Source organism: Apium graveolens, chromosome 4 (genome assembly GCF_009905375.1).
Source record: "Apium graveolens cultivar Ventura chromosome 4, ASM990537v1, whole genome shotgun sequence".
Lineage (NCBI taxonomy): Eukaryota > Viridiplantae > Streptophyta > Magnoliopsida > Apiales > Apiaceae > Apium > Apium graveolens.
Genome location: NC_133650.1, coordinates 34,175,447 through 34,186,209, shown reverse-complemented (window position 1 = coordinate 34,186,209; position 10,763 = coordinate 34,175,447). Strand labels below are relative to the sequence as shown.

The 10,763-nt window shown below is 34.4% G+C and overlaps 2 protein-coding genes across 4 annotated transcripts; both read right to left on the bottom strand.

The window, feature by feature from the left end:
• LOC141717936 (uncharacterized) lies at positions 1–845 on the bottom strand. Its single transcript, XM_074520203.1, has one exon. The coding sequence runs from the start codon at positions 760–762 to the stop codon at positions 169–171; it is 594 nt and encodes a 197-aa protein (XP_074376304.1). The 5' UTR covers positions 763–845; the 3' UTR covers positions 1–168.
• A 1,294-nt stretch (positions 846–2,139) lies between these two features.
• LOC141717935 (uncharacterized) lies at positions 2,140–8,044 on the bottom strand. 3 transcript variants are annotated; one of them, XR_012573857.1, is made up of 4 exons: positions 7,870–8,042; positions 4,611–4,690; positions 3,777–3,908; positions 2,140–2,497 (listed from the first exon to the last, which is right to left on the bottom strand). XR_012573857.1 is itself a non-coding variant. In XM_074520202.1 (4 exons), the coding sequence occupies exons 1-4, from the start codon at positions 7,978–7,980 to the stop codon at positions 2,476–2,478; spliced, it is 279 nt and encodes a 92-aa protein (XP_074376303.1). In that variant the 5' UTR covers positions 7,981–8,044; the 3' UTR covers positions 2,140–2,475. The 3 variants fall into 3 exon arrangements, 2 of the variants coding, with proteins under 2 accessions (XP_074376303.1, XP_074376302.1); XM_074520202.1 differs by having other exon boundaries at positions 3,843–3,908; positions 7,870–8,044; XM_074520201.1 differs by having other exon boundaries at positions 3,854–3,908; positions 7,870–8,044.
• Positions 8,045–10,763: the final 2,719 nt, after the last annotated feature.

Below are 10,763 nucleotides of genomic sequence, written 5' to 3'. Positions count from 1 at the left end.
TAATACCACAAATAGAAGACGGGGAATAAATTTCATTCAAATAGAGACTTATCATGAGTCACTAATCATCCAACAACATAAAAACCAAAACACAGATTACTCAATTCATAAAATTCAAAACAAAACCAACATAAAATCCGCAACAATCAACAAGATAACCAGCAAAAATCAATTAGATTTCTTAACTAAATGATCAGGTACCACTTTAAGCAACTTCCTCTGCTTGGACTTCTGAATCTTCTTAAGTGTCTTGGGATTACTAATAATCTGAAGTTTAGAACCGGTTCGTAAAATATTCTCCTGTTTCCTCTTATCCTTCTCCTCCTTATGCTTCCTCTTCTCCACCTTATGATTCCTTATCTCCTCTTTCAACTCATTCATCTTCTCCTTATATGCCTTCTTTATCTCCTTCTCCTTCGCTCGTTGCTCGAACGTCGTTCCTCTTAAACTCACCTTCGTCGCCGACGATCGATGTGTCCTTACCTGCTTCCACCTCCGGCCGGAGACTTTTCCGGCAATAACGCCATCATAAGTCGGATTTCCGTACACAGGCTTGTTAGGATCGACGGAGGAAGGCAAAGCTTGGCGCTTCGCTGCCGGAGGTGGCTCGTTGAGATCGATTTCCATAGAAACGTCGTCGTTTAGGTTTTGCTGGGAGAGGTGGAGGAGATGATTGTTGTGCTCTTGCTCGGCTCGCTTTCGTTTAGCGGTTTTGCCACCAAAGCCTTCATCTAAGAATCTCAGATCAACAGTACATGCCATTTTAGGGGTTTTGTGTTTTTGATAAACCCTAGTTTAAGTAGCGGCGGTGAGGTGAGGAAGAGGAGAGCAAGATGTACTTATGATATTTTGTATTTATAGTGCAAATAAATATCTTTCTACTTTAAAAATATAATATCAATAAATAATTTAGACACTTTCTTTATGTATTTTGCTAGACTGTTTGTATTCTCTACAAATCCAACAAATACTAACCTCTGTTTTTTTTAATATATTCACACATGTTTAGTAATCATATAATTAATTTTTTTTTAAAATTTTCTTCTAGTGAATAAAAATTTTGATCTCATATTTTTATTTTAAAAAAAATTAAAAATAATAATTTTAATTAGATGATCAACCCTCCTAAATATGTCAATAAAAAATCAAATGTCATATATTAAAAAATAGAGTGAGTATTATTTTATAAGAATAAGAGGAATAAATATATACAGTTTTTCTTCCACGCGCCCCTGGCCCGAAAGTCATAAATTTGAATCATTTTAATTTAAATTTGAAAGTCATAAATTTGAGTCATTTTAATTGGTCTAGTTTTTTATCTATGCAGGGTTTATCACTATTAAAAAAAGGAAATCAATTAAAATGGTTTAAACTTATAATTTTCGACGTTTATTGTGTGTACTTAAATACATGATAGTAAATTCGAAATGTATATATTAATTTGTGAGAAAATATTGCACGAACATAGGTAGCTTGCCCAAGTATATAATATATTTTTAATGGTATAATTATAATTTTTTAAATAAATTATTTTATTACAAGAATATTCCCATTACATTCACATTAAAAACTAGTGGTAATCCTCTGTACTGGGGAGTCAGGAGCATCATGCCTTTATTTATTTATGTATTTATGTATGTGTATACTTTAATTGTGTAGCATTACTTTAATTAGAATTTAGAAAAATCTTCAATTAAAATTTGTCTCTAATTAAATCAAAGTAACTTTTTTGGAGTTTTCGGTCCAAAATCTTATTATACGCCCCAAATTGATAATTAGATTTTAATTTTGATGGTACAACTGAATTTTTTTGTTGAATTATGCAATTTGATTCAAACTGCCCTCACTTTTAACCGTAACTTTGATATTTCCTTAAAATTTAGAAACAATGTGACTGTGCTTTTGAGAAAAGCAAAAAATTAGTTATTTAATATTATGTCGTCAAGCCTAATTATTAAATAATAGTAATAAACCGGGACTCATATTTGCTTGATGTAACAAATTGTCTACGATCTAGATTGTCCACACTAATTTGCTGCAAGTTTCACTGCAAGCTCGAGTACAGAATTACTAATCGATAAAATTATTATATGGTCCTATAGTATGGCCCCATTTAATTTGAAATATTGCGCCTTTAAATAAGGATAACATTTTGCAGCCACAAATGGTAATTATGTTGCGTGCTACAATTCTTTCCTACACAAGCTGAGTTACCATAAGCTTGCGGGGACGAATTTAGTACTCAAGTCATATTACACAAATTTACGGTAAAGACAATAATCCAATGAATACATATCACCACAATTCGGAAAATGGTCACAATGATTAGACCTTGCTAATAACACTCCCAGACAACTGTCTTACATACCCTCAATCCTCATACACAGAGCCGCGGGAGCTGGGAAGACGCAGCCAGAGTGCCAAACAGGGATGCTACATTTCGTTGGAGTAAAATAACAACTTAAAAGGTGGCAGCTAGTCCCAATGCTCCTGCTTCCTTCACTCAAATCAACCGTGAAGAAAATGTAATGAGAAAGAAAGAATGAAAGATGGAGTGAACAAAAATGAGAGCATAACATTATATGACTTGGTGCACGAAATTCAAAATTTTAGTAAGGAAAATGGAGTACTACTTCCTCCCTAGGCTTCAGGCTAGATAACTAGGAATAAATGGAACAAAAAATTAATACTTTAAACTAGGCATTAAAGTGGTGCCTCGTTCTAGAGTCACTAATGTGCTCACACATGTACCTTAACTGACCTTAAACATGATTAATCTAGTAAGGGTGTTCAACGCAATTGCACTTTCTTAAAGTAAGTCACCATTCTCGACACAGGGACCTTAACTGAACCCTTTTCGACAGGATTAATCTAATAAGGGTTTCCAACACAATAGCACCTACTTAACGCAAGTCACCTTTCTCATACCCCACCCCCGACACAAAATAAAAAGGACCTGTGTATTACCAACTCCTAAACTTTTAACTACTGATGATGTCTTCAAAACCATGCCTAAACTTCTCTTCTTAGTAGTAGTAGTATAAATATTAAAAAGGTTCAAAACACTATAATAGAAACACAGCACCGTTGGTATCCCCTAGAAAGAAATACTTGACAAAGCGACAAACTCCATCACTCCTAACTGGGACTCTGGATGAACCACCATACATGATTATCCCGAAATGATCCACTAAAATAGTGAGCAAACTCACCAACCAAACCAGCCAGGGGGTCAAATAGGTTCTTACAATAATGAACAATGTTATAAACCAACAGTAATCAATATACTAAAGAATGACAATTTACTATAACAATATAAAAAAATTCAACTATTTCAAAAAATACAACAGTTCGATGTAAACTAACCCAAGGGCATAGATAAGATCAAACCCTATCTTTCTTGATAAAAGTCTTAACCCAAATCTACCTCCTAATGTAAATTACAAAATCTCATTAAATATATAATTTTCTTATTATGTTTTCTTATCAAACACTGGTACTAAATCATATCTTCCCATTGCATGACGCAACTCTACAATACCCAATTTAAAGCGTCTATAATATCTCTCGCTCTACAAACTCTTCTTCTATGTGTTATATGTACTGATTGTCACTATTTCCATTTATCTCACAACTTTCACGTGAAGGTGTCGGTAGCTTACTGAAACACACAAGTAGAACTTGGATAACGTTTGTTGATCAGTAGCAATTAAAGAACTGACAAACCATCTCACAAGGCTGATAATTTATTAAGACAGTCAATATGGAAAAGTTACATCGGAATTAAACTGTAACTTAGATCAAGATAAAAGCAGTGCAGTAGATATCTAGATGGCCTTTACTCGAGCTTTACTTCTCGTGTTGGGGGGTCTAACTGCAAATAAGTGAATGGCTCAGTTGGCTCTTCCCTGCACCAATACATTCGACATACTTTTCAGTAACAATAAATGCTTAATTAGAATTTAAAATAGAAAGACAGGTAAAACCGGCATGGTGGGTGGATATAAGTTCATAATCCTATTCTGATAAGAACTAATAAAAAATGTAATACAGCAGGAGGCTATGCTACTGACAGAGTTTAGGGTCCGAGGTCTTGCACAGTCACGAAATAAGGACAAGTAGATATACCACCATTCTATTAACTCCTATTTTTGAAACATTCGGTTTAATTGGTTGGAATCAGAAAGAGTAAAAATGAAATTAGGGTCGGAAATTGAGAAAGGGAGAGATTGGATGTAGGAGATTAAAAGTGATGAAAAGGATTTTCTATTAATTTGCTGAACTAGAATGAAGTTATGACATCAACAAAGAAAATTAATGCTTAAATAGTAGCAAATTAGCATCTATAGTTTATTACCCTTTTCATATGATTCAATCCCAATACACCAACAAAACATAAAGTTTCATAAAAAGACATGATATTACATTATCATCTAGTGCTTGTGGAGAAAGGTTCGTTATTTTAAACCTTAAGCAGTATGCAGGTCTTCATGACAAAATAATAAAGAGTCAAAATTGCTAAACATATTCAAAAGATGATGCAGAAATATTAAAGTATACAATCATTGTATAATTTAAATTCTGTGCAAGCCACGAAAGAGTTGAAGTACCCTGGTTTTGAGCGCATGCAGCGGTAGAAGAGCTTAAAAGGGCCCGGAACTGTCTTAAATGGGTTACCTTCAAAACAAGCCTACACAAAACAGCAGAGGAAGTAATCAATTGAAAATTAAGAAAATGAACCATAACAAGTACTTTGGCTGTTCCAGAATTTTTTTCCTAGTCCCATAAAAGATATTTATGGCATCTGGAAACTAATAGAATTTACAAAAAAGTGCTTACATTTAACTTTCTTTTCTTTTTCCATATATTCAGTAATCGGTGTATTTGGAATCACTTTTGTTCTGTTTTATATGAGGAAAAATGTCTGTAATTTAAGTATACAAAGAATTATTTCACATCCTGAGAACATAATACCCAAAGTTTCAAACGAAAAAATTCTCAATGCAGAAAGGGAAGAGACTAGTGAGCAAGCATTCATTTTCTGATGATTATGATCACTTCAGGTATATAATATAATTATTAGTCAATTTACAACTTGGATCAAATTATTAGGTGCTTCCACTTGGGCATTGATACAAAGTCTTTTCCTCTCAACACCATAAAGACTATGTAGGCATGAGCTTGATACACTGACAAAAGATGGAAATTGTTACAAAGTCGTGACATTGACTAATTCAATGTACAGACTCGCTAAAAACTACTTCACAGCAACTACTATATAAGGTCTTAAAACTCAGGGGCTTCCATCAAATAAGATATCCGGCCAGTCCTTTTACATTACTTTGTTTTTACTAGTGACATTAAAGACCTGCTCATAAAAATTGACATGTTCATAGTAGTCAAGCAACCAGAAAGCTATAATACCAATTTTGTGCTAAAATTGAATGTAAATTAAAAAGACACCCACACTGTAGAGCAAATTTCTAATTATATGGCATATGTATAATCTAGAGTATTAATTCCATATACAAGAGAAGCCAAAAATGCACCATAATTTCTTCGTATAAGTATCCTTGCTTGGCTTAGTTTTAAACAATAGCAAACAAGAAAAGGAAAATCGGAAAACCCTTACCAGACATGTAACTATATTACAAGGCCCTAGAACAGTGAGTCAGTAATTAAACGTCAACAAGTAGTAACAAGGTCATCAGAAGTAGCAGGAAAAACATTTCATTAGACAAACTCACAAAGGTACTAAATAAATTAAAAAATCACAAAAAAATAATAATTAATTTTACAAGTTCATTGATTGCATGCTCGTATAAAGAACATGCTTGAGGTTACAATCTTATGTGTTGTTTTATCAATTTGTTTTGGAAGAGAACATGTTTAAGGTTGACTGTCCAGCATTGACCTATATGTGATTTACGTCTCGGGACACATTGACGTGTTTACAGATATTGTCGTGAAAGATTTGATATTAGGTACTTGTTAAGTACCTGCTCCTCAGATTGCTAAGGGAGTTTTACACGGAGAAGCTCGAAAGTGATGAGACGGGAACGGAGTTGAGACAAGTTCATGTTGTATTGGATGATCTTTCACCAATAAGAAGCTCGAAAGTGATGTGTTTGGGGCTGGAAAGCAGGGGTGCGGCACCTACCCACCGTACTGCGCACCCGATACGTTCGGGTGTGGCGGTGTGCGGGGGTGCAGCCGATACGCATGGGATTCGCCAGGTGGTGTGTCACCGTACTTTACTAATCCAATTCGCGGGGGTGCGGGATGGCAGAAATCGTAATTAGAGGATACGATTTAGAGGAGGAAAGAGGGTTGTTGTAGTCACAGTTGGTCGTCTCCGGCTATTCTTGTTTTTCCGGCATTCAATCGTTCCGATCCGTGTGGTTGATTTATTGAGATGTGAGATGTGCAGTACAGTATATGATCTGTGCGTATATATGTGTGTATATATGTAGGGCGTGGCAGTCATATCTATTTTTCTTTTATTGAGACTTGTGTTTGCTGTTTCTGCTAGTCACGTGGCCTCCTTGTTCCACCTATTTACTTTACTAGTTTACTTTCATTTATTTAAGTATAAATTGGATGTTATTATTATTTTAATAAAAGAGATCTGTTATTCAAGTCATGGGTAGGTGTGTCAGGCAAATTATTACATAATGAATATATTTAAAGAAATAATATCTTTAATTATTTTAATTAAAATGTAATAATTATATTATTTATAATTTAAGATATATATTAAAATATATTAATATATAAAATATATTTAAAAATATTTTAATATTAGCCGTATCCCCCCGCACCCGAATCCCCGTATTTTGAAATTTTCCGAATTCCCGTATCCCCGTATCGCGCACCCGCACTCACGCACCCGCACTCGTGCTTCCTAGGTTGGGGGTGAAAGATCATCCAATACAGCAAGAACTTGTCTCAACTCTGCTCTCATCTCATCACTTTCGAACTTCTCCGTGCAAAACTCTGTGCAGAACTTCCTGAGAAAGAGCAGGGTAGCAAGAACCTAAAATCAAATTTTTCATAACAATATCTGTAAACTCGTCAACCTGTCGTGAGGCCTTCAAAACCACATATGGGGTCAATGTTGGACAATCAACCTCAAACATGTGCTCTTCCAAAACAAAATAATATAACACATAAGATTGTAACCTCAAGCATGTTCTTTATGTTAAAAAAATTATCAACTCAGAGAGGGAAGTGAATGGTGAGCAAACATTCATTTTCTGATGATATATTTAATGATCATTTAGGTCCATAATATAATGATTTGTCAATTTATAACTTGAATCTAATTGTTAGGTGCTTCCAGTTGGGAGTTGGGCGTTAATACAAAATCTTTCTTTGTTCCTCACATCGACATAAAAGAGTAGGTAGGTATGAGCTTGATATGGACTCATTAAAAATGTAAGTGACTACATACGGACTTGATAAAAATTACTTCACGAGGATTATAAAGGTCGTAAACCTCATAGTTCTCTTCTCTCTCAAGTAAATTATCCAGAAAGTCCTTTTCATAATTTTTTTCTATACTATTATATTAGAACCCTGCCCAAACAAATTGACAGGTTCTTTGTAGACAAAGCCAAAAAGCTAATACCAATTTAGTGCTAAACTTGAATTTAAATTTATGAAATGATTCAACATGAACAGGGTAGTACAATTGACAAGTAGCTGTAGCAGCTAATGTATATTTTCATAATTTGTATTTAGAACATTTTATTAGACAAAATTAGTACTGTAATTAAAGTAAAAAATCACAATCGAAGAAATAAAAATTGAGGAATTAATATAGAAAAAAGTAAAAATATGAGAAGTAGTTGAATTGAGGAGAGGAACCTGAATAACATCTTCAGCACGATCGTTGCAGCGGTGAGCTTTAGGTTGACGGTGCTCTCCCTCCGGCGTACCCCACGGACTCTCTCTTCTCGGCACCGGTCTCTCACTCATCTTCTAGTCTCTCTCTCCTCTAGCTTTGCCTCGTTCTTTCTTTTTGATTCACAAACAAGTTTTTTCTTTTGGACTTTTGTTAAGTATTTTAAAGGGTAAAATGATTAATTGGTCACTCTACTCGTACGTAACTTGCTAGTAAATCACCAAGTTAAAAAAGTTTTTAATCAATTAATAAAGTAATTAAAAACTTTAGATTGTATAGTTATAATTACTTGCACGATCGTTAAAATCATTTGACATAAACTGCGTAGTAGGCTTCATGTCAACATATGTCAGCATACACGGCTGTAGGGTCTAATACTCATCTCGACCCGACATACATCAAAATCAATTGATCGTGAAATTAGGTTTAAACCCACAGGCAAACAGAGGCGACGTCGGAGGCAAAATCGAAGGTGAATCACAGGCGACTCCGTGTTTCGATTGATACCGATATTTTTTCCTTCTCTTTTAATCATGTAAATCTCTTATGCCTCTATCTATCTTTGCATATATATATATATATGTCCTGTGTTTATAGTGTTTGTTATATCCACAAATACCTTTGCAATTTTTTATGATTTCTGTATATGTTTGATATATACCCATGTAAATATATGTCATGTGTCCATAGTATTTGTTAATTGGTAGAGTTAATTTTGACAGGCCACAAGACCTGGTTGTATATTACGGGAGTCAAGTTCATGACTTGCAAAAATTGGGAATATGCTGGGCCTAAATTTAAGCTTTTTAAACAAATTAAGGTTGGGGGATTTTAGTGTGAAATACATTAGGGACATGGTTATGGCTGTAGTTAATGATGATAGATTGTACTTTGCGAAAGATGATATGACTCCTGATGAAGGTTTTGCATTAATCAGGAAAGATAGTGATGTTAAGAAAATGGCTGAGGTAGTTAAAAAAGCTAAAACTGGAGTATGTAAGATAAATGTGTTTCACTCATGGTCTAGGGCTGATCCACCAGTTGTGAGTGATGAAAGTGAGGCAGAGGACAATGCATTTGAATATGGTGATGGCTGGGATTCTGATGAAGAATATGATGAAAATAGGGTTAGTAGTAATGATGAAAAGGAATCTGACGAGGAGGATGAAGATGATATTGAAAAGGAAATAGGGGATGGGAGTGACTCCGATTTGTCTGATTGTAGAAGAATAAGAGATGAAGTGAGGGAAGAGCAAAAAGATTTGGAATCTCAACTGAGCTCATAATTTTATAAGTATTCATATACTGAATGCAATTTGTATAAAAGTTTAGGGGTTGGACAAAGCTGTTAGGGAATTTCTACCTCAAGTGAAGCACATATTTTGTGCTCGACATCTGAGCTCAAATCTGATAAAGAAGGAAGCAAATGAGGCTGTCAAGCTTTGTTTTTGGGCTGCATCAACAGCTATATTTCCCGAAGCCTTCAAGACTGCCATGAAAGATCCTAAAAAGCACATAAAAAGGCTGTAAACAAGGGAAAATGTCCTAACAAACCAGCTGACTATATTGAAAAATCAAGTAGGAAAAGGGCACAAAAAAGAAAGGTCAGTGAAGAAGAAGAAACTGAAATAATTGATGAAATGGTTAGGGCTGATAGAGAGAAAGAGATAGGTGAGGATCAGTCAATGGAGAAGTTTTTCATGTTTGAGTTTGAAGTGAATGCACCCCCACCCACTGTTGGAACAATAGTGTTAGGAATATGTTGTGAACTTGATGATAAGTTGAACAAAACACCTTAGTTGATTTAACTTAGTATTTTGTAACTTTCAACGGATGATCATTTCAACATCCGTTGAAAGAGTAGTTTATGTACAATAAGATTAGTAGCACATTTATGCATACTTAAGTAGCTTAGTGAACTAGATCTTTGAGAAATATTTAAGTCATGTTGACTACTAGATTGATATGCAATATAGGTTGGTTAACTGTAAATAGATGATGCCTTGAAATCTTGTATAAATGAAATGGAGTTAACTGTCAAGAAAATAGTCTCAACGAATGATTTACAAAGCTTCAACGGATGCTCAGATAAAGCTTCAACAGATGATCTATAAAGCTTCAATGGATGATCAGCTAAAGTATCAACGGATGATCATCCACAGTTTCAACGGATGATTCAATGAAGTTTCAATTGATATTCAAATTCAAAAGAGCAGTTGATAGTGACTTGATAGTCACATGCGTTGATTATATGCAATTGGAATGTGGCAGCCTGTTAGCAGGATTTAGAGAACAAAGAAGCATTTCCATTTCCATGCTAAACTAAAGATATTCAAGGATGCTGGAAAGAGAAGTGAAGAAGCATGATATTAGACTAGATTCATTTTGTCTTATTAGTTTCTCTTTTTATCATGTATCTTGGTGATATATAAACCAAGTGTGGCAAGTAGAACAACTAACTGAGTAAGCATTATTTTCAGAGAGATAGATAAAGTTGTATCTTTTAAGAATCTCTTTATAATTCTGTAAGTTCTCTTGTAAGCAGCTATGTGCTATTCAAGCATCACAGAGTTCTCATCTGTAATAACCCCAATTTTTGGGAAATTTTTGAAACCCTTATGAATAGTGTTTTTGCTGAATGAGAAAACTTTTCATGCCACACTATGTAGGGGTTCTGATATGGATATTCTGAGATTTTATTAGTACTTTATATGGTATATAAGTGTATGCAAAGATCGTCAGAATCCAATTACGAACACTTTGATTTTTCCTGGAAATCCACTAGATACGAAAAGAATTGAGTATAAGGTAACAAGATAAGAAGGATTTAAATTAAAGGATTATAAGAGAGGATCAT

Excerpts from the sequence above, each read along its gene's own strand:
- LOC141717935 (XM_074520201.1), bottom strand. The coding sequence starts at position 7,980 with ATGAGTGAGAGACCGGTGCCGAGAAGAGAGAGTCCGTGGGGTACGCCG. Across the intron at positions 3,909-4,610 it reads TGCATGCGCTCAAAACCAGG|GGAAGAGCCAACTGAGCCAT; the intron begins GTACTTCAACTC and ends GTATTGGTGCAG. Across the intron at positions 2,498-3,853 it reads TAGACCCCCCAACACGAGAA|GAAGCAGGAGCATTGGGACT; the intron begins GTAAAGCTCGAG and ends ATTTGAGTGAAG.
- LOC141717936 (XM_074520203.1), bottom strand. The coding sequence starts at position 762 with ATGGCATGTACTGTTGATCTGAGATTCTTAGATGAAGGCTTTGGTGGC.